Here is a 27,834-nt window from a genome sequence, read left to right as displayed (position 1 = left end):
TTTTCACCCCAATTTGGGGGTCCCGGGGATTTTTCGGGTCCCCTTTCCGCACAATTTTGGGGATTTCGGGTATTTTTGGGTCCCTTTTCCCCTCGGTTTGGGGCTCCCGGCTGTTTTTAGGGTCCCTTCTCACCCAAATTCGGAGCTTCTCGGCCGCTTTTGGGGCTCCCAGGGAGGTTCAGGTTCCTTTTTCACCCCAATTTTGGCGTCCCGGATCTTTTGGGGACCTTTTTTTCCCCAAATTCTGCGATTTCGCCTCATTTTGGGTCCCTTTCCCCCTCAGTTTTTGGGGACTTTTTTCGCGCTCCGTTTCCAGGCCCGCCTTTACCGGGACTTTTTTCGCGCTTCCCGGGCGCCATTTTGGGACCCGCCCTCTTCCGGCCACTTCCGGTTCCCTCCGCTTCCTGGTGGGCGTGACCGGAAGTGACGCAACGGAGGCGGCGGCGGGGCCGGCGGTGGGTCCGGGCTGGGATTTTGGGGCGATTTGGGGCGATTTTGTGTCATTTTGGGCCATTTGGGGCCGATTTGAGGCGTTCTCGGAGGTTTTGGGAGGGCTCTGTGGGCTCTCGGAGGGGTCTGGGGGGGGATTTGTGGGGTCCGCGGGGACCCTGAGCGCTCTGGGGGGCGGATTTGGGGGGTCCGCGCTGGGATTTTGGGGCGATTTTGGGGCATTTTGGGGCATTTTGGGGGGGATTGGAGCGTTCCGTGAGGGACTGGGGGGGACTGGGGGGATTTTGGGGGGATTTCGGTTAATTTGGGGGGGACTTGGGGGGTTTCTGAGGGGATTTGGGGGATTTTGGGGGAATTTTTGGGGGTCCTGAGGGTTCTCTGAGGGATTTGGGGGGGTCTGGGAGGGAAATTGGGGAAATTGGGGCGATTTTGAGGCGATTTGGGGGGGATTTGGGTGGATTTTGGGGGGATTTGGGGGATTTTTGGGGGTCCTGAGGGTTCTGTGACGGATTTTGGGTGGATTTGGGGGGTTTCTGCGGGGATTTGGGGGATTTTGGATGGATTTTGGGGAGTTTCGGGGGGTTTTGGGGGATTTTAGGTGAATGTGGGGGGGATTTTGGTGGATTTGGGGGGGATTTGGGGCATTTTGGGGGGATTTGGGGGGTCTGGGAAGGAATTTGGGGCCGATTTGGGTGGATTTTGAGGGATTCTGAGAGGATTTGGGGGATTTTTGGGGGTCCTTAGGGTTCCCTGAGGGATTTGGGGGATTTTGGGGGTGATTCAGGTGGATTTTGGGGAGATTTGGGTGGGATTTGGGGTGGATTTCGGTGGATTTGGGCGGTCTGGGAGGAAATTTGGGGGATTTGGGGCAATTTGGGGGGGATTTGAGGGAATTTGGGGGGTCCGGGCTGGGATTTTGGGGGGGAGGGGAGTGTTCCGTGAGGGATTTGGGGGATTTTGGGGGGTCCTGAGGGTTCCATGAGGGATTCAGGGGGGATTTGGGGGATTTTGGGGGGATTCAGGTGGATTTGGGGGGGATTTGGGTGGATTTTGGGGGGATTCAGGGGGGATTTTGGGGGTTTCTGAGGGGATTTAGGGGGATTTTTGGGGGTCCTGAGGGTTCTGTGAGGGATTTTGGGGGGATTTTGGGGGGATTCAGGGGGGATTTGGGGGATTTTGGGGGGATTTTGGAGGATTTGGGGGGGCCTGAGAGGGAATTTGGGGGATTTGGGGGATTTTGGGGGGATTTTAGGGAGATTTGGGGTGGTCTGGGAGGGGATCTGGGTGCATTTTGGGGGGATTTTAGGGAGATTTGGGGGGGTCTGGGAGGGGGTTTGGGGGATTTTGGGGGATTCTGAGGCGATTTGGGGGATTTTGGGGGGTCCTGAGGGTTCTGTGGGGGATTTTGGGGGATTTTGGAGGGGATTTGGGCAAATTTTGGAGGGAATTGGGGGGATTCAGGTGGATTTAGGGGGGATTTGGGGGGGTCTGGGAGGGAATTTGGGGGTGGTGGGGGAATTTTGGGGCATTTTGGGCAGATTTGGGGGGTCTTTGAGGGGATTTGGGGGGTCCGGGCTGGGATTTTGGGGCGATTTTGGGGCATTTTGGGATGGATTGGAGCGTTCCGTGAGGGACTGGGGGGGATTTGGGGGATTTGGGTGGATTTTGGGGGTTTGGGAGGGGATTTGGGGGGTTTTGGGGAGTTTTGAGGCGATTTTGGGGAGATTTGGGGGGGATTTTTGGGGGTCCTGAGGGTTCTGTGAGGGATTTGGGGGGGATTTGGGGGGATTTAGGTGAATTTGGGGGGGGATTTGGGTGGATTTTGGGGAGATTTGGGGCATTTTGGGGGAAAAGGGGGAATTTTGGGGCACTTTGGGCAGATTTTTGGGGGATTTGGGGGGATTTTGGGAGATTTCGGGTGGATTTTGGGGAATTTTGTCAGGATTTTGGGGGAGATTTTGGGGTCCCGCTGGTTCTGTGAGGGATTTGTGGGGTCCGGGGTTGAATTTTGGGTGATTTTGGCTGATTTTGGGGGGTTCTCGAGGGTTTTGGGGGATTTTGGGGGGATTTTGGGGTTTCTTGGGGCTTTTTTGGGGGATTTGGGAGGATTTTGTCGGGATTTTGGGGGCTTTTTGTTGGTTTTTTGGGGGGATTTGGGTTTTTTCAGGGCTTTTGGGGGGAATTTGAGGGGTCCCAGGGGGGATTTGGGGGGATTTCGTTGGGATTTTTGGGGTTTTGGGGGGGATTTTGGGGTTTTTCGGGGGATTTTTGTTGGGATTTTGGGGGATTTTGGAAGATTTTGGGGTTTTTTGGAGGGATTTTGAGTTTCTTTGGGGGATTTTCTTGAGGTTTTTAGGAGGTTTTTTTAGGTTTTGGGGTTATTTGGAGTTTTTTGGGGGGATTTTGGGGTTATTTGGGGGATTTGGGGTTTTTTTGGGAGGTTTTGGGGTGTTTTGGGAGGCTTTGGGGTTATTTTGGGGGGGGGTTTGGGGTTATTTGGGGGATTTTTGGTTTTTTTTGGGGGGGATTTTGGTTTTTTGGGAGGTTTTGGGTTTATTTGGGGGATTTTTGGGGTTTTTTGGAGGGAATTTGAGGGCTTTGGGGGGATTTGGGTTTTTTTGGTGGGGATTTGGGTTTTTTCGGGGAGGTTTTGGGGTTTTGGGGGGGATTTTGGGGTTTTGGGGGGGATTTTGGGGTTATTTGGGGGATTTGGGGGTTTTTGGGAGGTTTTGGGGTTATTTTGGGGAGGTTTTGGGGGTTTTGGGAAGGTTTTGGGGGAATTTCGGTTTTTTGGGGGAATTTTGGGGTTATTTGGGGGATTTGGGGTTTTTGGGGGAGAATTTTGGGGATTTTGGGGTTTTTTGGAGGGAATTTGGGGTTTTTTGGAGGGGTTTTGGGGGGATTTGGGGGTTTTTTGTGTTTTTGGGGGTTTTTTGGGGGGCATTTTCGGGTTTGTTTGGGGGGATTTTGGGGATTTTTGGGGGGGATTTTGGGGTTTTGGGGGGGATTTGGGAGCCCCTGCTGGATTTTGGGTGGTCCCGGGGGGTCTTTGAGGTTGGGGAGGGGTGACTTTGGGGTAATTAATGAGGTAATTAATTAATTAGGGGGTTAATTAACGCACCCACGAGGCTTTAACCCCTTTTCCCACCCCTTTTAATGGGAAATTGGAGCTTAATTACCCCCAGCGCTCATTAATTACCCCCAGAATGCCTCAAACTCCCCGAGTCACTTTAATCAATTAATGAGGGCCCTAATTAATTAATTAGGGGGTTAATTAACGCACCCACGAGGCTTTAACCCCCTTTTTCCCACCCCTTTTAATGGGAAATTGGGGCTTAATTACCCCCGGGGCTCATTAATTACCCTCAAACTCCGCGGGGGGGAGGGAGATTGATTAATGAGGATCCTAATTAACTAATTAGGGGCTAATTAGCGCCGCCATGGGGGAGCTGAGCGACCTGGACCGGCAGATCGAGCAGCTGCGGCGCTGCGAGCTCATCAAGGAGAGCGAGGTCAAGGCCCTGTGCGCCAAGGCCCGGTAACGAGCCCCTAATTAACCCCTAATGAACCCCTAATGAACCCTTAATGAACTCCTAATGAACCCTTAATGAGCTCCTAATGAACCCCTAATGAACCCCTAATGAACCCTTAATGAACTCCTAATGAACCCCTAATGGAGCCCTAATGAACCCCTAATGAACTCCTAATGAACCCCTAATGGAGCCCTAATGAACCCCTAATGAACTCCTAACTTACTCTTAATGAACCCCTAATGAACCCGTAATTAACTCCTAATGAACCCTTAATGAGCTCCTAATGAACCCCTAATGAACCCCTAATGGAACCCTAATGGAACTCTAATGGAGCCCTAATGAACCCCTAATGAGCTCTTAATGGACTCCTAATGGACTCCTAATGAACCCCTAATTTACCCCTAATGAGCCCCTAATGAACCCTCAATGAACCCCTAATTAACCCCTAATTTACCCGTAATGAACCCCTAATGAACTCCTAGTTAACCCCTAATGAACCCCAATGAACCCTTAATGAACCCCAATGAACCCCAAATGAACCCCAAATGAACCCCTAATGAACCCCTAATGAACCCTTAATGAACCCCTAATGAACCCCTAATGAACCCCTAACGGACCCCTAATTGACCTCTAATTTACCCCTAATGAACCCCTAATGAACCCCTAGTTAACCCCTAATGAACCCTTAATTAACGCCTCATTAACGCCTGGTGGAGGCCTGGCTGCCCCAGGGGAGGGGGCGCTAATTGGGCGTTAATGGGGCGCTAATTGAGCGCTAGTTGGACACTAATTGGACGTTAATTAGGCATTAATTGGGTGCTAATTGCGCAATAATTGGGTGCTAATTGGGTCTGATCGGGCGCTTAATTGAGCGCTAACTGGGCACTATTTGGGCGTTAATTGGGCGCTAATTGAGTGCAAATTGGGCGCTAATTGGGCGTTTACTGAGTGCCAATCAGGCACTAATTGCACACTAATCGGGCGTTAATTGGGCGCTAATTGGGCATTAATTGTGCACTAATCGCGCAGTAATCGGGCATTAATTGGGCACTGATCGGGTGCTGATTGGGCACTAACTGGGCATTAATTGGGCGCTAATGGAGTGCAAATTGGGTGCTAATTGGGTGCTAATTGGGTGTTTACTGGGTGTCAATCGGGCACTAATTGGGCATTAATTGGACACTAATCAGGTGTTAATTGGGCGCTAATTGGGTGTTCATTGGGTGTTAATTGGGCGCTAATCGGGCGCTAATTAGGCACTGATTGGGCGCGAATCGAGTGCAAATTGGGCGCTAATTGAGCGCTAATGGGGCATTTACTGGGTGCCAATCAGGCACTAATTGGGCGTTAATTGGGCGCTAATTGAGTGCTAATTGGGCGTTCATTGGGTGCTGATTGGGCGCTAATTGGGCGCTAATTAGGCACTAATTGCGCACGGATTGGGCGCTGGTTGTGCACTAATTGGGTGCTAATTGGCATTTATTGGGCGTTAATTGGGCGCTCATTGGGCGCTATTTGGGCACTAATTGGGCATTCATTGGGCGCTAATTGGGCACTGATTGAGCACTAATTGGGCGTTTACTGGGTGCCAATCGGACACTTATTGGGCGTTAATTGGGCACTAATTGGCGTTAATTGGGCGCTGATTGGGCGCTGATTGGACACTAATTGGGTGTCAATCGGGCACTAATTGGGCATTGATCAGGTGTTAATTGGGCGCTAATTGGGCGTTAACTGGGCACTAATCGGGCACTAATAAGGTGCTAATTGGGTACTAATTGGCATTTATTGAGCGTTCATTGGGCGCTCATTGGGCGCTATTTGGGCACTAATTGGGCGTTCATTGGGCGTTAATTGGGAGCTAATTGAGTGCTAATTGGGCGTTAACTGGGCGCTAATCGGGCACTAATAAGGTGCTAATTGGTGTTTTTTGAGCGTTAATTGGGCGTTCATTGGGCGCTAATTGCGCACTAATTGGGCGTTCATTGGGTGCTAATTGGCATTAATTGGGCGCTGCTCGGGCGCTAATTGGCGCTAATTGGCGCTAATTGCCATTAATTGGGGCTTTGCAGGGAGATTCTGGTGGAGGAGAGCAACGTGCAGAGGGTGGATTCGCCCGTCACCGTGAGCCCCACCGGGATTGGGGGATTTGGGGGATTTGGGGGAATTTTGGGGAATTTTTGGGGAATTTCGGGGATCCGGGGAGGGTTTGGGGGAAAATTCGGGGGGTTTGGGGTGGATTTGGGGAGTTTTGGGGGAATTTAGAGCAAATTTGGGGTGGATTTGGGGGAGGATTTGGGGGGATTTGGGAATTTTTTAGGAATTTTTGGGGAATTTTGGGGGGTTTTTTGGGAATTTCAGGAGTTCTGGGAGGGTTTGGGGGAAATTTTGGGGGGTTTGGGGTGGATTTGGGGAGTTTTGGGGGGAATTTTTGAGCAAATTTTGGGGTTTTGGGGGGATTTTTGGGAAAATTTTGGGGGATTTGGGGGGTTTTTTGGGAATTTGGGGGGGGTCCAGGAGGGTTTGGGGGAAAGTTTGGGGGCTTTGGGGTGGATTTTGGGAGTTTTGGTTGATTTTAGAGCAAATCTTGGGGTTTTGGGGGGGATTTGGGGAATTTTGGGGAATTTTGGGGGAAATTTTGGGGAATTCTGGGCATTTTTGGGGATTTTTTTGGGAATTTCAGGGATCCGGGGAGGGTTTGGGGGAAATTTGAGCAGATTTGGGGTGGATTTGGGGAGTTTTGGGGGAATTTTAGAGCAATTTTTGGAGGGATTTGGGGGAGGATTTTGTGAGTTTTTGGGGATTTTTTGGGAATTTGGGGGGATTTTGAGGGAATTTCGGGGGTTCTGGGAGGGTTTGGGGGAAACTTTGGGGGATTTGGGATGGATTTGGGGACTTTTGGGGGAATTTGAGAGCAATTTTTGGGGGGAATTGGGGGATTTTGGGGAGATTATTGGGAAAATTTTGGGAGATTTTCGGGAATTATTTTGGAATTTTTTGAGAATTTTGGGGTGGAATTTTGGGGATTTTTTGGGGAATTTTTTGGGAATTTTTGGGGCGTTTTTGGGAATTTTTGGGAATTGTGGAATTTTTGGGGAATTTCAGGGATCCTGGGAGGGTTTGGGGGAAGTTTTGGGGGAAATTGAGGCATTTGGGGGAATTTGGGGGATTTAGGGGGGAATTTGGGGAATTTTTGGGGATTTTGGGGGATCCTGGGAGGGTTTGGGGGAAAATTTGGGGAGTTTGGGGTGGATTTGGGGAGTTTTGGGGGAATTTTTGAGCAATTTTGGGGGGAATTGGAGGATTTGGGGGAGATTTGGGGAATTTTTAGGAATTTTTGGGGATTTTTTTGGGCATTTTTGGGGAATTCTGGGAATCTTTTGGGAATTTTGGGGATCCTGGGAGGGTTCGGGGAAAATTTTTGGGGAATTTTGGGTGGACTTGGGGAGGCGTGGGGGAATTTTAAAGCAGTTTTGGGGGTGTTGGGGGAATTTTTGGGAATTTTTTTGGGAATTCTGGGGAATTTTGGGGACCCTGGGAGGGTTTGGGTGAAGATTTGGGGGATTTGGGGAGTTTTGGGTGAATTTTAGTACAATTTTTGGGGGGAATCGGGGAATTTTGGGGATTGTTTTGGATTTTGGGGGGAAATTTTTTGGAATTTTTGGGGAATTTTGGGATTTTTTGGGAATTTTGGGATCCTGGGAGGGTTTGGGGGAAATTTTGGGGGGTTTGGGGTGGATTTGGGGAGTTTTGGGGGAATTTTAGAGCAATTTTTGGGGTTTTGGGGGGGATTTGGGAGGATTTGGGGGATTTGGGATAATTTGGGTGGATTTGGGGTGATTTGGGGGTTAATTTGGGTTAGTTTGGTAAATTTGGGATAATTTGGGTGATTTTGGGTGGATTTTGGGTGATTTTGGGGTGATTTTGGGGTATTTGGGGTGATTTTGGGGTGGATTTGGGGTGATTTGGGGTGATTTTGGGGTATTTGGGGCGATTTGGGGTGATTATGGGCGATTTTGGGTGATTTTGGGGTGATTTTGGGTGGATTTTGGGTGATTTTGGGGTGATTTTGGGGTGGTTTTGGGGTATTTAGGGGTATTTGGGGTGATTTTGGGGTGGATTTGGGGTGATTTTGGGGTATTTGGGGTGAGATTGGGCAATTTTGGAGTGATTTTGGGCGATTTTGGGTAATTTGGGGTGATTTTGGGCTCTCTGCCCCCCCAGGTGTGCGGGGACATCCACGGGCAGTTCTACGACCTCAAGGAGCTCTTCCGGGTGAGTGACCCCGAGTGACCCCCGAGTGACCCCCGAGTGACCCTTGAGTGACCCCTGAGTGACCCTGAGTGACCCTGAGTGACTCTTGAGTGACCCCTGACCCTGAGTGACGCCGAGTGACCCCTGAATGACCCCGAGTGACCCCCGAGTGACCCCTGAGTGACCCCGAGTGACCCCTGAGTGACCCCTGAGTGACCCTGAGTGACCCCCGAGTGACCCCGAGTGACCCCTGAGTGACCCCTGAGTGACCCCGAGTGACCCCTGAGTGACCCCTGAGTGACCCTGAGTGACCCCTGAGTGACCCCTGAGTGACCCCGAGTGACCCCTGAGTGACCCCTGAGTGACCTTGGGCCGTTTTGGGGAGGTTCCGATGGATTTTGGGGCTTTTCCGTTGATTTTGGGGCCGATTTTCTCAATTTTGGGGTCAATTTTGGGGCTTTTTGGGGCTGGGCTCTCACCTGGCCCTGCCCCGAGCACCTGGGACCCACCTGAGCCCCTTTTTTGGGGTATTTTAGGCCGTTTTTGGCTCATTTTTGGGTTCCTCTGGCAGGCAGCTGGGGCCTCACCTGAGCCCCTTTTTTGGGGTGTTTTAGGTCATTTTGGGGTCATTTTTAGGTCATTTTTGGCTCATTTTTGGGTTCTTCTGGGGTTTCTGAGGCTCCCCTGTCCCTCACCTGTGCACAGGTGGGTGAGTGCTCCCCTGGGCACCTGGGACTCACCTGAGCCCCTTTCTTGGGGTGTTTTCGGTCGTTTTTGGATCCTTTTTGGATCCTTTTGGGGTTTTTGAGGCTCCCCTGTCCCTCCCGTGTCCCTCACCTGTGCACAGGTAACTGGGACTCACCTGAGCACTCCAGGACCCACGTGAGCCCCTTTTTTGGGGCTTTTTAGGTCATTTTTGGGTCTTTTTTGGGGTTTTTGAGGCTCCCTGTCCCTCACCTGTGCACAGGTAACTGAGCCCTCACCTGAGCACTCCAGGACCCACCTGAGCCCCTTTTTTGGGGCTTTTTAGGTCCTTTTTGGATCCTTTTTGGGTTCTTTTGGGGTTTTTGAGGCTCCCCTGTCCCTCACCTGTCCCTCGCCTGTCCCCAGGTGGGCGGGGACGTCCCTGAGACCAATTACCTGTTCATGGGCGACTTCGTCGACCGCGGCTTCTACAGCGTGGAGACCTTCCTGCTGCTGCTGGCGCTGAAGGTGAGCGGCACACCTGGGACACAGCTGGGACACACCTGGGCACACCTGGGACACAGCTGGGACACACCTGGGCACACCTGGGCACACCTGGGACAGGTGAGGGACACCTGGGACACACCTGGGACACAGCTGGGACACACCTGGGCACACCTGGGACACAGCTGGGACACACCTGGGCACACCTGGGCACACCTGGGACAGGTGAGGGACACCTGGGACACAGCTGGGACAGGTGAGGGCTCACAGCCCCTTCCTGCTGCTGCTGGCGCTGAAGGTGAGCAACACACCTGGGACAGGTGAGGGACACACCTGGGCACACCTGGGACAGGTGAGACACACCTGGGCACACCTGGGACAGGTGAGACACACCTGGGCACACCTGGGCACACCTGGGCACACCTGGGACACACCCGGGGCACACCTGGGCACACCTGGGCACACCTGGGGCACACCTGAGACAGGTGAGGGACAGGTGGGACAGCGTAGAGACCTTTCTGCTCCATCTGGCACAACAGGTGAGCCCAGGTGTGCCCCAGGTGAGCCCAGGTGTGCCCACGTGTGCCCCAGGTGAGCCCCAGGTGTGCCCAGGTGAGCCCAGGTGTGCCCAGGCGTGCCCCAGGTGAGCCCCAGATGAGCCCCAGGTGTGCCCCAGGTGAGCCCCAGGTGTGCTCAGGTGTGAGGCCACACCCTCAGTGGGCCGCATCCCTGCCTCCCCTGCCGTGCCCAGGTGTGCCAGGTGTGCCACACTCTGCTGTAGTGCCACCGTGGGCCTGTCCCCGTGCCCAGGTGTGCCCCAGATGTGCCCCAGCCTCACCTGTGTGACCCTGTGGGCGCGTCACTGCCCTCAGCTCACCTGCCCACGTGTGCCACGTGTGCCCAGTGTGCCAGGTGTCTCCAAGCCCATTTTAGTGCCACCGTAGGCGTGTCCCCGTGCCCAGGTGTGACTCAGGTGTGACCCAGGTGTGACCCAGGTGTGTCTCACCTGTGCCCAGGGCAGATCCCGCAGGTGTAGGGGCACAGGTGGCACACCTGGCACAGGTGGCACAGGTGGCACAGGTGGCTCTGTCCCCGTGCCCAGGTGTGAGCCAGGTGCGTGTGCCCTGTGCCCAGGTGCGGTACCCGGACCGGATCACGCTGATCCGGGGGAACCACGAGTCGCGGCAGATCACGCAGGTGTAGGGGCACAGGTGGCACACCTGGCACACCTGGCACAGGTGGCACAGGTGGCTGTGTGGGTGTGTCCCGGTGCCCAGGTGTGAGCCAGGTGTGTCTCACCTGTGCCCAGGTGCGTTACCCGGACCGGATCACGCTGATCTGGGGGAACCACGAGTCGCGGCAGATCCCGCAGGTGTAGGGGCACACCTGGCACAGGTGGCACAGGTGGCACAGGTGGCTGTGTGGGTGTGTCCCCGTGCCCAGGTGTGAGCCAGGTGTGTCTCACCTGTGCCCAGGTGCGGTACCCGGACCGGATCACGCTGATCCGGGGGAACCACGAGTCGCGGCAGATCACGCAGGTCTACGGCTTCTACGACGAGTGCCTGCGCAAGTACGGCTCGGTCACCGTGTGGCGCTACTGCACCGAGATCTTCGACTACCTGAGCCTGTCCGCCATCATCGACGGCAAGGTGGGCACCCCGGGGGGCACCTGGGGGTACCTGGGAGTACCGGGGGGCATCTGGGGCACCTGGGGGTACCTGGGACACACCTGGGATACAACTGGGGCACACCTGGGGTACAGTTGGGGACACCTGGGGGTATCTGGGGCACACCTGGGACACACCTGGGAGCACCTGGGGTACAGCTGGGGTAGAATTGGGGCACGCCTGGGCACACCTGGGGCACCTGGGCACACCTGGGACACACCTGGGACACAGGTGGGCACACCTGGGACACACCGGGGCACACCTGGGCACACCTGGGACACACCTGGGACACAGGTGGGCACACCTGGGACACACCGGGGCACACCTGGGCACACCTGGGGCACACCTGGGGCACACTTGGGACACACCGGGGCACACCTGGGCACACCTGGGGCAGGTGGCGGGGGTGGCACACCAGGGGCACCCCCAAGGTCCCCAAGGTCCCCAGATCTTCGGTGCCCCCGGAGGAGTCTCCTCATCCCCACAGACCCCGATGTCCCCAAATATCCCCCAGTGATCCCCCAGTGATCCCAGTGTCCCCAGTGATCCCAGTGTCCCCAAATGTCCCGCAGTGTCCCCAGTGATCCCAGTGTCCGTCTGTCCCCCAATGTCCCCCAATATCCCCCAGTGTCCCCAATGACCCCGACACCCCCGATGACCCCAATCACCCCCAGTGCCCCTGATCTCCCCAATGTCCCCCGATGTCCCCAAATGTCCCCATTGACCCCAACGATCCCCATCACCCCCGATGTCCCCAAATACCCCCATTGATCCCAGTGTCCCGAATCATCCCCAGTGTCCCCAAATGCCCCCCATTGATCCCAACGATCCCAATCACCCCCGATGTCCCCAAATATCCCCCATTGATCCCAGTGTCCCCATTGATCCCAGTGTCCCCATTGACCCCAGTGTCCCCAAATATCCCCCGTTGACCTCAATGTCCCCCATTGACCCCAATGTCCCCAATCACCCCCAATGTCCCCAAATATCCCCCATTGACCCCAATGTCCCCATTGACCCCAGTGTCCCCAATCACCCCCAGTGACCCAATGAGCCCCGATGTCCCTTGATGGCCCTGATGTCCCCCAATGTCCCCAGATATCCCCCATTGATCCCAGTGTCCCCAATCACCCCCAGTCACCCCAAATGTCCCCAATGTCCCCAATCACCCCAATGACCCAAATCACTCCCAGTGTCCCCAGATGTCCCCCACTGATCCCAATGTCCCCATTGACCCCAATGTCCCCAATCACCCCCAGTGTCCCCTCTGTCCCTCTGTCTGTCCCTCTGTCCCCTCTGTCCCTCTGTCCCCCGTGTCCCCGTACCCTCTCTGACTGTCCCGTGTCCCCTCTGTCCCCTCTGTCCCTCTGTCCCTCTGTCCCTCTGTCCCCTCTGTCCCTCTGTCCCCTCTGCCCCTCTGCCCCTCTGTCCCTCTGTCCCCTCTGTCCCCTCTGCCCCTCTGTCCCTCTGTCCCCTCTGCCCCTCTGTCTGTCCCTCTGTCCCCTCTGTCCCTCTGTCCCCCGTGTCCCCGTACCCTCTCTGACTGTCCCGTGTCCCCTCTGTCCCCTCTGTCCCTCTGTCCCTCTGTCCCTCTGTCCCTCTGTCCCCTCTGTCCCTCTGTCCCCTCTATCCCTCTGTCCCTCTGTCCCCTCTGTCCCCTCTGTCCCTCTGTCCCTCTGTCCCCTCTGTCCCTCTGTCCCTCTGTCCCTCTGTCCCCTCTATCCCTCTGTCCCTCTGTCCCCTCTGTCCCTCTGCCCCTCTGTCCCTCTGTCCCCTCTGTCCCTCTGTCCCTCTGTCCCCTCTGTCCCTCTGTCCCCTCTGTCCCTCTGTCCCTCTGTCCCTCTGTCCCCTCTATCCCTCTGTCCCTCTGTCCCCTCTGTTCCTCTGTCCCCTCTGTCCCTCTGTCCCTCTGTCCCTCTGTCCCTCTGTCCCCTCTGTCCCTCTGTCCCTCTGTCCCCTCTGTCCCTCTGTCCCCTCTGTCCCTCTGTCCCCTGTCCCTCTGTCCCCTCTGTCCCTCTGTCCCTCTGTCTGTCCCTCTGTCCCCTCTGTTCCTCTGTCCCTCTGTCCCCTCTATCCCTCTGTCCCTCTGTCCCCTCTATCCCTCTGTCCCTCTGTCCCCTCTGTCCCCTCTGTCCCTCTGTCCCTCTATCCCTCTGCCCCTCTGTCCCTCTGTCCCTCTGTCCCCTCTGTCCCCTCTGTTCCTCTGTCCCTCTGCCCCTCTGTCCCTCTGTCCCCTCTGTCCCTCTGTCCCTCTGTCCCCTCTGTCCCCTCTGTCCCTCTGTCCCTCTGTCCCTCTGTCCCCTCTATCCCTCTGTCCCTCTGCCCCTCTGTCCCTCTGTCCCCTCTGTCCCTCTGTCCCTCTGTCCCCTCTGTCCCCTCTGTTCCTCTGTCCCCTCTGTTCCTCTGTCCCCTCTGTCCCCTCTATCCCTCTGTCCCTCTGTCCCCTCTATCCCTCTGTCCCTCTGTCTGTCCCTCTGTCCCCTCTGTCCCTCTGTCCCTCTGTCCCCTCTGTCCCCTCTGTTCCTCTGTCCCCTCTGTCCCCTCTATCCCTCTGTCCCTCTGTCCCCTCTATCCCTCTGTCCCTCTGTCTGTCCCTCTGTCCCTCTATCCCTCTGCCCCTCTGTCCCTCTGTCCCCTCTGTCCCTCTGTCCCCTCTGTTCCTCTGTCCCCTCTGTTCCTCTGTCCCTCTGTCCCTCTGTCCCCTCTATCCCTCTGTCCCTCTGTCCCTCTGTCCCCTCTATCCCTCTGTCCCTCTGCCCCTCTGTCCCTCTGCCCCTCTGTCCCTCTGTCCCCTCTGTCCCCTCTGTTCCTCTGTCCCCTCTGTTCCTCTGTCCCCTCTGTCCCTCTATCCCTCTGTCCCTCTGTCCCCTCTGTCCCCTCTGTTCCTCTGTCCCTCTGTCCCCTCTGTTCCTCTGTCCCTCTGCCCCTCTGTCCCCTCTGTCCCCTCTGTCCCCTCTGTCCCTCTGTCCCCTCTGTCCCCTCTGTCCCCTCTGTCCCCTCTGTCCCTCTGTCCCCTCTGTCCCCTCTGTCCCCTCTGTCCCTCTGTCCCTCTATCCCTCTGCCCCTCTGTCCCTCTGTCCCCTCTGTCCCCTCTGTTCCTCTGTCCCTCTGCCCCTCTGTCCCTCTGTCCCCTCTGTCCCTCTGTCCCCTGTCCCTCTGTCCCCTCTGTCCCTCTGTCCCCTCTGTCCCTCTGTCCCCTGTCCCTCTGTCCCTCTGTCCCTCTGTCCCCTGTCCCTCTGTCCCTCTGTCCCCTCTGTCCCCTCTGTCCCTCTGTCCCCTCTGTCCCCTCTGTCCCTCTGTCCCTCTGTCCCCCTCTGTCCCCCTCTGTCCCTCTGTCCCCTCTGTCCCCTCTGTCCCTCTGTCCCTCTATCCCTCTGCCCCTCTGTCCCTCTGTCCCCTGTGTCCCTCTGTCCCTCTGCCCCTCTGTCCCTCTGCCCCTCTGTCCCTCTGTCCCCTCTGTCCCTCTGTCCCTCTGTCCCTCTGTCCCCTCTGTCCCTCTGTCCCTCTGCCCCTCTGTCCCTCTGTCCCCTCTGTCCCTCTGTCCCCTCTGTCCCTCTGTCCCCTGTCCCTCTGTCCCCTCTGTCCCTCTGTCCCCTCTGTCCCTCTGTCCCCTGTCCCTCTGTCCCCTCTGTCCCTCTGTCCCCTCTGTCCCTCTGTCCCCTGTCCCTCTGTCCCTCTGTCCCCTCTGTTCCTCTGTCCCTCTGCCCCTCTGTCCCTCTGTCCCCTCTGTCCCTCTGTCCCTCTGTCCCTCTGTCCCCTCTGTCCCTCTGTCCCTCTGCCCCTCTGTCCCTCTGTCCCCTCTGTCCCTCTGTCCCCTGTCCCTCTGTCCCCTCTGTCCCTCTGTCCCCTCTGTCCCTCTGTCCCCTGTCCCTCTGTCCCTCTGTCCCCTCTGTTCCTCTGTCCCTCTGTCCCCTCTGTTCCTCTGTCCCTCTGCCCCTCTGTCCCTCTGTCCCCTCTGTCCCTCTGTCCCTCTGTCCCCTCTGTCCCTCTGTCCCTCTGCCCCTCTGTCCCTCTGTCCCTCTGTCCCCTCTGTCCCTCTGTCCCTCTGTCCCTCTGTCCCTCTGTCCCCTCTGTCCCTCTGTCCCTCTGCCCCTCTGTCCCTCTGTCCCCTCTGTCCCTCTGTCCCCTCTGTCCCTCTGTCCCCTGTCCCTCTGTCCCTCTGTCCCCTCTGTTCCTCTGTCCCTCTGCCCCTCTGTCCCTCTGTCCCCTCTGTTCCTCTGTCCCTCTGCCCCTCTGTCCCTCTGTCCCCTCTGTCCCTCTGTCCCCTGTCCCTCTGTCCCCTCTGTCCCCTCTGTCCCCTCTGTTCCTCTGTCCCTCTGTCCCTCTGTCCCCTCTGTTCCTCTGTCCCTCTGCCCCTCTGTCCCTCTGTCCCTCTGTCCCCCTGTCCCCTCTGTCCCTCTGTCCCTCTGCCCCTCTGTCCCTCTGTCCCTCTGTCCCTCTGCCCCTCTGTCCCTCTGTCCCTCTGTCCCTCTGCCCCTCTGTCCCTCTGCCCCTCTGTCCCTCTGTTCCTCTGTCCCTCTGCCCCTCTGTCCCTCTGTCCCTCTGCCCCTCTGTCCCTCTGCCCCTCTGTCCCTCTGCCCCTCTGTCCCTCTGTCCCCTCTGTCCCTCTGTCCCCTCTGCCCCTCTGTCCCTCTGTCCCTCTGTCCCCTCTGTCCCCTCTGTCCCTCTGTCCTCTCTGTCCCTCTGTCCCCTGACGCCCGCGTGTCCGTCTGTCCCCTCTGTCCCTCCGTCTGTCCCCTGACGCCCCCTCTGTCCCTCTGTCCCCTGACGCCCCCGTGTCCGTCTGTCCCCAGATCTTCTGCGTGCACGGCGGCCTCTCTCCGTCCATCCAGACCCTGGACCAGATCCGCACCATCGACCGCAAGCAGGAGGTGCCGCACGACGGCCCCATGTGCGACCTGCTCTGGTCCGACCCCGAGGGTACGGCGGGGGTCCCCAAAAACCCGGGGTTCTGCCCCAAAACTCGCTGAGACGGCCCCAAAGCAACGAGAACGCCCCAAAATCCATCGAGATCCGCCCCAAAACTGCCCAAATTCGGCACTTTGGGGTTTGGAGAGACAGGGCAGGGACAGGACAAAAAAACCCCCAAAAAATCCCTGGGTTCTACCCCAGAATTCACTGAAATGGCCCCAAAAGCAATGAGAGCGCCCCAAAATCCATCGAGATCCACCCCAAAACTGCCCAAATTTGGCATTTTGGGGTTTGGAGAGACAGGGGAGGGACAGAGCAAAAAAAAACCCAAAAAACCCCAAATAACCCCTGGGTTCTGCCCCAAAACTCGCTGAGACAGCCCCAAAAGCAGCGAGAACTCCCCAAAATCCATCGAGATCCACCCCAAAACTGCCCAAATTCGGCACTTTGGGGTTTGGAGGGACAGGGCAGGGACAAGGTTAAAAAAACCCCAAAAACCCCCGGGTTCTGCCCCAAAATTCACTGAAATGGCCCCAAAAGCAACGAGAGCGCCCCAAAATCCATCGAGATCCACCCCAAAACTGCCCAAATTCGGCACTTTGGGGTTTGGGGACAGGACAGGGACAGGACAAAAAAACCCCAAAAAAATCCCTGGGTTGTACCCCAAAATTCACTGAAATGGCCCCAAAAGCAATGAGAACGCCCCAAAATCCATCGAGATCGTCCCCAAAACTGCCCAAATTCAGAATTTTGGGGTTTGGAGGAACAGGGGAGGGACAGGGCAAAAGAAACCCCAAAAAACCCCAAATAACCCCTGGGTTCTGCCCCAAAACTCGCTGAGACAGCCCCAAAAGCAGCGAGAACGCCCCAAAATCCATCGAGATCCGCCCCAAAACTGCCCAAATTCAGAATTTTGGGGTTCTGGGGACAGGGGAGGGACAGGGCAAAAAAACTGCCAAAAACCCCCGGGTTTTGCCCCAAAATTCACTGAAATGGCCCCAAAAGCAACGAGAGCGCCCCAAAATCCATCGAGATCCACCCCAAAACTGCCCAAATTCGGCACTTTGGGGTTTGGGGACAGGACAGGGACAGGACAAAAAAAACCCAAAAAAATCCCTGGGTTGTACCCCAAAATTCACTGAAATGGCCCCAAAAGCAATGAGAGCGCCCCAAAATCCATCGAGATCCACCCCAAAACTGCCCAAATTCAGAATTTTGGGGTTTGGGGACAGGTGAGGGACAGGGGAGGGTTGGACACGCCCAGCCTCAAAAAACCCCAAATTTGGCCCCAGAATTCATTGAAACAGCCCAAAAATCAATGAAATGACCCCAAAATCCATCAAAATCCAGCCCAAAACTGCCCAAATTCGGCATTTTGGGGTTCGGAGGGACAAGGGAGGGACAGGGCAAAAAATCCCTCCAAAATCCCCCAAACTCCCAACATTTTGCTGCAAAACTCCCTGAAATGGCACAAAAATCAACGAAATGACCCCAAAATCCATCGAAATCCATCCCAAAACTGCCCAAATTCTGCGTTTTGGGGTTCTGGGGTACAGGGGAGAGACGGGGCAAAAAAACCCCCTAAAATCCGCAAAAGCCCCAAAATTTTGCCTCAAATGCCACGAGATTGCCCCAAAAATCAATGAAATGGCCCCAAAATCCATCAAAATTCACCCCAAAACTGCCCAAATTCTGCATTTTGGGGTTTGGGGACAGGGGAGGGACAGGGGAGGGTTGGACACACCCAGACCCCAAAAAAAACCCCCAAAAATTAAAAAAAAACCCCAAATTCGACCCCAAAATTCACGGAATCGCCCCAAAATCCTGATAATTTGTCTCAAAAATCACCTGAATTCACTGAGAATCTCCCCAAATTCGGCATTTTGGGGTTCTGGGCACAGGGCAGGGACAGAGCAGAAAAACCCCCCAAAATCCCAAGATTTTCCCCCAAAATTCACTGAAACGGCCTCAAAATCAACAGAAATGATCCCAAAATCCAGCCCAAAACTGCCCAAATTTGGCACTTTGGGGTTTGGGGACAGGGCAGGGACAGGGGAGGGTTGGACACGCCCAGCCTCAAAAAACCCCAAATTTGACCCCAAAACGCACAAAATTGCCCCAAAAATCAACAAAGTGACCCCAAAATCCATCAAAATCCACCCCAAAACTGCCCAAATGCGGCATTTTGGGGTTGTGGGGTACAGGGGAGGGGCAGGGCAAAAAAAACCCCAAAAAATCCCAAAATTTGACCCCAAAAAATCCCCAAATTTGACCCCAAATGCCACAAAATTGCCCCAAAAATGAACGAAATGACCCAAAAATCCATCGAGATCCGCCCCAAAACTGCCCAAATTCGGCACTTTGGGGTTTTGGGGACAGGGGAGGGTTGGACACACCCAGACCCCAAAAAAACCCAAAATTTGACCCCAAAATGCACAAAATTGCCCCAAAAATGAACGAAATCACCCCAAAATCCATCAAAATCCACCCCAAAACTGCCCGAATTCGGCATTTCGGGGTTGTGGGGTACAGGGGAGGGACAGAGCAAAAAAAACACAAAAAATCCCAAAATTTGACCCCAAACGCCACAAAATTGCCCCAAAAATGAACGAAATGACCCCAAAATGCACCCCAAAACTGCCCAAATTCGGCATTTTTGGGGTTCTGAGGGACAGGGCAAAAAACCCCCAAAAAATCCCCTGAAGCCCAAAATTTTGCCCCAAAATTCACTGAGACGGCCCCAAAATCAATGAGATCACCTCAAAATCCATCGAAATCCAGCCCAAAACTGCCCAAATTCGGCATTTTTGGAGTTCTGGGGACAGGGGAGGGACAGGACCAAAAAAACCCCTAAAATCCCCAAAAGCCCCAAAATTTTGCTCCAAGTGCCACAAAATCACCCCAAAAATCAACGAAATGACCCCAAAATCCATCAAAATCCACCTCAAAACTGCCCAAATTCGGCACTTTAGGGTTTGGGGCACAGGGCAAAAAACCCCAACAAATCCCCAAAACCCCAAAATTTTGCCCCAAAACTCCCTGAAATGGCCCAAAAATCAATGAAATGACCCCAAAATCCATCCCAAAACTGCCCAAATTCGGCATTTTGGGGTTCTGGGGACACAGGAGGGACAGAGCAAAAAAACCCCAAAAACCCCCAAAATTTGACCCCAAACGCCACAAAATTGCCCCAAAAATGAACGAAATGACCCCAAAATCCTTCGAAATCCACCCCAAAACTGCCCAAATTCTGCATTTTTGGGGTTCTGAGGGACAGGGCAAAAAACCCCCAAAAAATCCCCAAAACCCCAAAATTTTGCCCCAAAATTCACTGAGACGGCCCCAAAATCAATGAGATCACCTCAAAATCCATCGAAATCCAGCCCAAAACTCCCCAAATTATGCGTTTTTGGGGTTCTGGGGGACAGGGGAGGGACAGGACAAAAAAAACCCCTAAAATCCCCAAAAGCCCCAAAATTTTGCCCCAAACGCCACAAAATCCCCCCAAAAATCAACGAAATGGCCCCAAAATCCATCGAAATCCACCCCAAAACTGCCCAAATTCGGCATTTTTGGAGTTCTGGGAACAGGGGAGGGACAGGACCAAAAAAAACCCCTAAAATCCCCCAAAGCCCCAAAATTTTGCTCCAAGTGCCACAAAATCACCCCAAAAATCAACGAAATGACCCCAAAATCCATCAAAATCCACCCCAAAACTGCCCAAATTCGGCATTTTGGGGTTCGGAGGGACAAGGGAGGGACAGGGCAAAAAATCCCTCCAAAATCCCCCAAACCCCCAACATTTTGCTGCAAAACTCCCTGAAATGGCACAAAAATCAACGGAATGGCCCCAAAATCCATCGAAATCCATCCCAAAACTGCCCAAATTCTGCGTTTTGGGGTTCTGGGGTACAGGGGAGAGACGGGGCAAAAAAACCCCCTAAAATCCGCAAAAGCCCCAAAATTTTGCCTCAAATGCCACGAGATTGCTCCAAAAATCAATGAAATGGCCCCAAAATCCATCAAAATTCACCCCAAAACTGCCCAAATTCTGCATTTTGGGGTTTGGGGACAGGGGAGCGTTGGACATTCCCAGACCCCAAAAAAACCCCCAAAAATTAAAAAAAAACCCCAAATTCGACCCCAAAATTCACGGAATCGCCCCAAAATCCTGATAATTTGTCTCAAAAATCACCTGAATTCACTGAGAATCTCCCCAAATTCGGCATTTTGGGGTTCTGGGCACAGGGCAGGGACAGAGCAGAAAAACCCCCCAAAATCCCAAGATTTTCCCCCAAAATTCACTGAAACGGCCTCAAAATCAACAGAAATGATCCCAAAATCCAGCCCAAAACTGCCCAAATTTGGCACTTTGGGGTTTGGGGACAGGGCAGGGACAGGGGAGGGTTGGACACGCCCAGCCTCAAAAAACCCCAAATTTGACCCCAAAACGCACAAAATTGCCCCAAAAATCAACAAAGTGACCCCAAAATCCATCAAAATCCACCCCAAAACTGCCCAAATGCGGCATTTCGGGGTTGTGGGGACAGGGGAGGGGCAGGGCAAAAAAACCCCAAAAAATCCCAAAATTTGACCCCAAAAAATCCCCAAATTTGACCCCAAATGCCACAAAATTGCCCCAAAAATGAACGAAATGACCCCAAAATCCATCGAGATCCGCCCCAAAACTGCCCAAATTCGGCACTTTGGGGTTTTGGGGACAGGGGAGGGTTGGACACACCCAGACCCCAAAAAAACCCCAAATTTGACCCCAAAATGCACAAAATTGCCCCAAAAATGAACGAAATCACCCCAAAATCCATCAAAATCCACCCCAAAACTGCCCAAATTCGGCATTTCGGGGTTGTGGGGTACAGGGGAGGGACAGGGCAAAGAAACCCCAAAAAATCCCAAAATTTGACCCCAAACGCCACAAAATTGCCCCAAAAATGAACGAAATGACCCCAAAATGCACCCCAAAACTGCCCAAATTCTGCATTTTTGGGGTTCTGAGGGACAGGGCAAAAAACCCCCAAAAAATCCCCTGAAGCCCAAAATTTTGCCCCAAAATTCACTGAGACGGCCCCAAAATCAATGAGATCACCTCAAAATCCATCGAAATCCACCCCAAAACTGCCCAAATTCGGCATTTTTGGAGTTCTGGGGACAGGGGAGGGACAGGACCAAAAAAACCCCTAAAATCCCCAAAAGCCCCAAAATTTTGCTCCAAGTGCCACAAAATCACCCCAAAAATCAACGAAATGACCCCAAAATCCATCAAAATCCAGCCCAAAACTGCCCAAATTCGGCACTTTGGGGTTTGGGGCACAGGGCAAAAAACCCCAACAAATCCCCAAAACCCCAAAATTTTGCCCCAAAACTCCCTGAAATGGCCCAAAAATCAATGAAATGACCTCAAAATCCAGCCCAAAACTCCCCAAATTCGGCATTTTGGGGTTCTGGGCACAGGGCACGGACAGAGCAAAAAAACCCCAAAAAATCCCAAAATTTGACCCCAAACGCCACAAAATTGCCCCAAAAATGAACGAAATGACCCCAAAATCCTTCGAAATCCACCCCAAAACTGCCCAAATTCTGCATTTTTGGGGTTCTGAGGGACAGGGCAAAATACCCCCAAAAAATCCCCAAAACCCCAAAATTTTGCCCCAAAATTCACTGAGACGGCCCCAAAATCAATGAGATCACCTCAAAATCCATCGAAATCCAGCCCAAAACTCCCCAAATTATGCGTTTTTGGGGTTCTGGGGGACAGGGGAGGGATGGGGCAAAAAAAACCCCCTAAAATCCCCCAAAGCCCCAAAATTTTGCCCCAAACGCCACAAAATCCCCCCAAAAATCAACGAAATGGCCCCAAAATCCATCAAAATCCACCCCAAAACTGCCCAAATTCGGCATTTTTGGAGTTCTGGGAACAGGGGAGGGACAGGACCAAAAAAAACCCTAAAATCCCCCAAAGCCCCAAAATTTTGCTCCAAGTGCCACAAAATCACCCCAAAAATCAATGAAATGGCCCCAAAATCCATCGAAATCCACCCCAAAACTGCCCAAATTCGGCACTTTGGGGTTTGGGGCCAGGGGAGGGTTGGACGTTCCCAGAGCCCCCAGAAACGCTCCTGAAAGGATCCGAACCAACCCCAAAATTGGACCCCAAACTTCACGGAAATGCCGCAAAAAATCCTCGTGAATTTGTCCCAAAAATCACCTGGCCCAGGTGTGTCTCCCCTGGCCCCAAACCCCAAAGTGCCGAATTTGGGCAGTTTTGGGCTGGATTTCGATGGATTTTGGGGTCATTTCGTTCATTTTTGGGGTGATTTTGTGGCACTTGGAGCACAATTTTGGGGCTTTTGGGGATTTTAGGGGTTTTTTTGTCCTGTCCCTCCCCTGTCCCCAGAACTCCAAAAATGCCGAATTTGGGCAGTTTTGGGGTGGATTTCGATGGATTTTGAGGTGATCTCATTGATTTTGGGGCCGTCTCAGTGAATTTTGGGGCAAAATTTTGGGGTTTTGGGGATTTTTTGGGGGTTTTTTGCCCTGTCCCTCAGACCCCAAAGTGCCGAATTTGGGCAGTTTTGGGGTGGATTTCGAAGGATTTTGGGGTCATTTCGTTCATTTTTGGGGCAATTTTGTGGCATTTGGGGTCAAATTTTGGGATTTTTGGGGGTTTTTTTGCTCTGTCCCTGCCCTGTGCCCAGAACCCCAAAATGCCGAATTTGGGGAGATTTTCAGTGAATTCAGCTGATTTTTGAGACAAATTATCGGGATTTTGGGGCGATTCCGTGAATTTTGGGGTCGAATTTGGGGGTTTTTTTTAATTTTTGGGGGGTTTTTTGGGGTCTGGGAATGTCCAACCCTCCCCTGTCCCCAAACCCCAAAATGCAGAATTTGGGCAGTTTTGGGGTGGATTTTGATGGATTTTGGGGTCATTTCGTTGATTTTTGGGGTGATTTTGTGGCACTTGGAGCACAATTTTGGGGCTTTGGGGGATTTTGGGGGTTTTTTTTTGTCCTGTCCCTCCCCTGTTCCCAGAACTCCAAAAATGCCGAATTTGGGCAGTTTTGGGATGGATTTCGATGGATTTTGAGGTGATCTCATTGATTTTGGGGCCGTCTCAGTGAATTTTAGGGCAAAATTTTGGGGTTTTGGGGATTTTTTGGGGGTTTTTTGCCCTGTCCCCCAGACCCCAAAGTGCCGAATTTGGGCAGTTTTGGGGTGGATTTCGAAGGATTTTGGAGTCATTTCGTTCATTTTTGGGGCAATTTTGTGGCGTTTGGGGTCAAATTTTGGGATTTTTGGGGGTTTTTTTGCTCTGTCCCTGCCCTGTGCCCAGAACCCCAAAATGCCGAATTTGGGGAGTTTTTCAGTGAATTCAGGTGATTTTTGAGACAAATTATCGGGATTTTGGGGCGATTCTGTGAATTTTGGGGTCAAATTTGGGGTTTTTTTTCAATTTTTGGGGAGTGTTTTGGGGTCTGGGAATGTCCAACCCTCCCCTGTCTCCAAACCCCAAAATGCAGAATTTTGGCAGTTTTGGGGTGGATTTTGATGGATTTTGGGGTCATTTCGTTGATTTTTGGGGTGATTTTGTGGCACTTGGAGCACAATTTTGGGGCTTTGGGGGATTTTAGGGGTTTTTTTTGGTCCTGTCCCTCCCCTGTTCCCAGAACTCCAAAAATGCCGAATTTGGGCAGTTTTGGGGTGGATTTCGATGGATTTTGAGGTGATCTCATTGATTTTGGGGCCGTCTCAGTGAATTTTGGGGCAAAATTTTGGGGTTTTGGGGATTTTTTGGGGGTTTTTTGCCCTGTCCCCCAGACCCCAAAGTGCCGAATTTAGGCAGTTTTGGGGTGGATTTCGAAGGATTTTGGGGTCATTTCGTTCATTTTTGGGGCAATTTTGTGGCATTTGGGGTCAAATTTTGGGATTTTTGGGGGTTTTTTTGCTCTGTCCCTGCCCTGTGCCCAGAACCCCAAAATGCCGAATTTGGGGAGTTTTTCAGTGAATTCAGGTGATTTTTGAGACAAATTATCGGGATTTTGGGGCGATTCCGTGAATTTTGGGGTCGAATTTGGGGTTTTTTTTCAATTTTTGGGGGGTTTTTTGGGGTCTGGGAATGTCCAACCCTCCCCTGTCCCTCACGTGTCCCTCCCCTGTCAGACACCACAGGCTGGGGCGTCTCCCCCCGCGGTGCCGGGTACCTCTTTGGCTCGGACGTGGTCGCCCAGTTCAACGCGGCCAACGAGGTGTCCATGATCTGCCGCGCCCACCAGCTCGTCATGGAGGGCTACAAGTGGCACTTCGGCGAGACCGTGCTCACCGTCTGGTCGGCGCCTAATTACTGCTACCGGTATGCTAATGAGATGCTGATGAGATGCTAATGAGGGGGGAGTAGGTGGGGGTTAAATGGGGTGCGAATGGGGGACAGGTGTCAGACCTGGGCGGGAGGGGCACAGGTGGCACCTCAGCGAGACCGTGCTCAGCGTGTGGTTGGAGCCTCATTACTGCTGTCGGTATGCTAATGAGATGCTAATGAGATGCTAATGATGCGGGAATTAGAGGGTAATTAGATGGGGGTTAAATGGGGCGCGAAGGGGCTCAGGTGTCACACCTGCTGCAAGTGGCACCTCGGGGAGACCGTGCTCAGTGTGTGGGCAGCGCCTCATTACTGCTGTCGGTATGCTAATGAGATGGTAATGAGATGCTAATGATGCGGGAATTAGAGGGTAATTAGGTGGCAGTTAAATGGGGCGTGAATGGGGCTCAGGTGTCAGACCTGCTGCAAGTGGCACCTCGGAGAGATCATGCTCGGTGTGTGGGCAGCGCCTAATTACTGCTGTCGGTATGCTAATGAGATGCTAATGAGATGGTAATGAGGGGGGAATTAGAGGGTAATTGGGTGGGGGTTGAATGGGGCGCGAAGGGGCTCAGGTGTCAGACCTGCTGCAAGTGGCACCTCGGAGAGACCGTGCTCAATGTGTGGGCAGCGCCTCATTACTGCTGCCGGTATGCTAATGAGATGCTAATGAGTTGCTAATGATGCAGGAATTAGAGGGTAATTGGGCGGGGGTTGAATGGGGGACAGGTGTCACACCTGGGTGGGAGGGGCACAGGTGGCACCTCAGCGAGACTGTGCTCAGTGTGTGGTTGGCGCCTAATTAGTGCTGTCGGTATGCTAATGAGATGCTAATGAGATGGTAATGAGGGGGGAATTGGGTGGGGGTTGAATGGGGGACAGGTGTCAGACCTGGGCGGGAGGGGCACAGGTGGCTCCTCGGGGAGACCGTGCTCAGCGTGTGGTTGGCGCCTAATTAGTGCTGCCGGTATGCTAATGAGATGCTAATGAGTTGCTAATGATGCGGGAATTAGAGGGGAATTAGGTGGGGGTTGAATGGGGTACAAATGGGGCTCAGGTGTCAAACCTGCTGCAAGTGGCACCTCAGCGAGACCGTGCTCAGCGTGTGGGCAGCGCCTCATTACTGCTGTCGGTATGCTAATGAGATGCTAATGAGATGGTAATGAGGGGGGAATTAGAGGGTAATTGGGGATTGAATGGGGGACAGGTGTCACACCTGGGCGGGAGGGGCACAGGGTGCACCTCAGCGAGACCGTGCTCAGTGTGTGGTCAGTGCCTCATTACTGCTGTCGGTATGCTAATGAGATGCTAATGAGTTGCTAATGATGCGGGAATTAGAGGGTAATTGGGTGGGGGTTAAATGGGGTGCAAATGGGGCTCAGGTGTCACACCTGCTGCAAGTGGCACCTCGGGGAGACCGTGCTCAACGTGTGGTTGGAGCCCATTTACTGCTGTCGGTATGCTAATGAGATGCTAATGAGATGCTAACAAGGGGGGAATGATATGGGAATTAATTACAAAGCAGGTGGGGTTGGGGCGCACCTGGGCGGGATCCAGGGGAGGGGCTCAGGACAGGGGTGGGAGGGTGGGACTGGGGCCCGATTGCTGCTGCCCGTATGCTAATGAGATGCTAATGAGATGGTAATGAGGGAGGAATTGGGCGGGGGTTGAATGGGGGACAGGTGTCACACCAGGGCGGGAGGGGCACAGGTGGCACCTCAGCGAGACCGTGCTCAGGGTGTGGTCGACGCCTAAATACTGCTGCTGGTATGCTAATGAGATGCTAATGAGACGGTAATGAGGGGGGAATTAGAGGGTAATTGGGTGGGGGTTAAATGGGGCGTGAATGGGGCTCAGGTGTCACACCTGCTGCAAGTGGCACCTCGGAGAGATCATGCTCGGTGTGTGGGCAGCGCCTAATTACTGCTGTCGGTATGCTAATGAGATGCTAATGAGATGGTAATGAGGGGGGAATTGGGCGGGGGTTGAATGGGGGACAGGTGTCAGACCTGGGCGGGAGGGGCACAGGTGGCACCTCAGCGAGACCGTGCTCAGTGTGTGGTCGACCCCTAATTACTGCTGCTGGTATGCTAATGAGATGCTAATGAGATGCAAGTGATAGGGCAATTGGGTGGGGGTTAAATGGGGCATGAATGGGGCTCAGGCGTCAGACCTGCTGCAAGTGGCACCACAGAGAGACCGTGCTCGGTGTGTGGGCAGCGCCTCATTACTGCTGTCGGTATGCTAATGAGATGCTAATGAGTTGCTAATGATGCAGGAATTAGAGGGTAATTGGGCGGGGGTTGAATGGGGGACAGGTGTCACACCTGGGCGGGAGGGGCACAGGTGGCTCCTCGGGGAGACTGTGCTCAGCGTGTGGGCAGCACCTAATTAGTGCTGCCGGTATGCTAATGAGATGCTGATGAGATGGTAATGAGGGGGGAATTAGGCGGGGGTTGCGTGGGGGACAGGTGGGGTTGGGGCGCACCTGGGCGGGATCCAGGGGAGGGGCTCAGGACAGGGGTGGGAGGGTGGGACTGGGGCCCGATTGCTGCTGCCCGTATGCTAATGAGATGCTAATGAGGCGTGGGTGACGGTGGGGAGGGATTGGGCTGGGGGCACTCAGGTGGGGCTGGGGGCTCCAGGTGAGCTGGGCAGGTGAGAACGTGCTCAAAATGGGTACGTGCTATGCAAAAGCATGCAAATAAGAGCCTTAAGCGTGCAAATGGAATGCAAATGAGATGCAAATGTGGGCTGACATGCGGAGGGGATGGGGCTGGAGGGACACAGGTGGGTCTGGGGAAGATTTGGGGCCTCCAGGTGAGCGGGGCAGGTGAGAATAGGCAAAAAACCCCCACTAAGTGCATTTCGTGCGATGCAAATGAGATGCAAATGAGATGCAAATGTGGGCTGCGCTAGGGAGGGGATTGGACTGTGGGCACTCAGGTGGGGCTGGGGGCTCCAGGTGAGCCAGGCAGGGGAGAACCTGGTAAAAATGGGTAGATGCTATGCAAAAGTATGCAAATAAGAGCTTTAAATGTGCAAATGAGATGTAAATGAGATGCAAAGGTGAGTTGAGAGGTGGAGGGGATTGGGCTGGGGGGACTCAGGTGGGGCTGGGGCCTCCAGGTGAGCCGGGCAGGTGAGAACGTGCTGAAACCGCATTTAAAGCATGCAAATTAGAGTTTTAACCATGCAAATGAGATGCAAATGGGATGCGAATGAGCTGCTGCCGTGCGGCAGGTGCGGGAACGTGGCGGCCATCTTGGAGCTGGACGAGCACCTGCAGAAGGAGTTCATCATCTTCGAGGCGGCGCCGCAGGAGACGCGCGGCATCCCCGCCAAGAAACCCGTGGCGGATTACTTCCTGTGACCCGCGGGCACCTGGGCACACCTGGGGCACACCTGGGGGTACGCCTGGGGCACACCTGGGGCACCTGGGCACACCTGGGCACACCTG

The 27,834-nt window shown here is 54.0% G+C and overlaps 1 protein-coding gene across 2 annotated transcripts; it reads left to right on the top strand.

Annotated features, from left to right (window-relative positions):
* Positions 1-357: 357 nt before the first annotated feature.
* On the top strand, positions 358-27,834 carry PPP4C (protein phosphatase 4 catalytic subunit). 2 transcript variants are annotated; one of them, XM_032098070.1, is made up of 10 exons: positions 358-455; positions 3,873-3,988; positions 6,056-6,107; positions 8,208-8,258; positions 9,348-9,449; positions 10,560-10,622; positions 10,964-11,074; positions 15,886-16,012; positions 24,179-24,368; positions 27,618-27,834. In XM_032098070.1, the coding sequence occupies exons 2-10, from the start codon at positions 3,891-3,893 to the stop codon at positions 27,745-27,747; spliced, it is 924 nt and encodes a 307-aa protein (XP_031953961.1). In that variant the 5' UTR covers positions 358-455; positions 3,873-3,890; the 3' UTR covers positions 27,748-27,834. The 2 variants fall into 2 exon arrangements, with proteins under 2 accessions (XP_031953961.1, XP_031953962.1); XM_032098071.1 differs by having other exon boundaries at positions 10,901-11,074.

Source organism: Corvus moneduloides, unplaced genomic scaffold (genome assembly GCF_009650955.1).
Source record: "Corvus moneduloides isolate bCorMon1 unplaced genomic scaffold, bCorMon1.pri scaffold_79_arrow_ctg1, whole genome shotgun sequence".
NCBI classification, from domain to species: Eukaryota; Metazoa; Chordata; class Aves; order Passeriformes; family Corvidae; genus Corvus; species Corvus moneduloides.
The sequence above is the reverse complement of the archived record's forward strand: the minus strand, read 5'-3'. Positions and strand labels throughout refer to the sequence as shown.

What these genes read in the sequence shown, in the direction of transcription:
- PPP4C (XM_032098071.1), top strand. Translation starts at nt 3,891, where the DNA reads ATGGGGGAGCTGAGCGACCTGGACCGGCAGATCGAGCAGCTGCGGCGC. An exon ending in ACCTCAAGGAGCTCTTCCGG is followed by an intron (nt 8,259 to 9,347) that starts GTGAGTGACCCC and finishes GCCTGTCCCCAG; the next exon opens with GTGGGCGGGGACGTCCCTGA. An exon ending in TGCTGCTGCTGGCGCTGAAG is followed by an intron (nt 9,450 to 10,559) that starts GTGAGCGGCACA and finishes CCCTGTGCCCAG; the next exon opens with GTGCGGTACCCGGACCGGAT.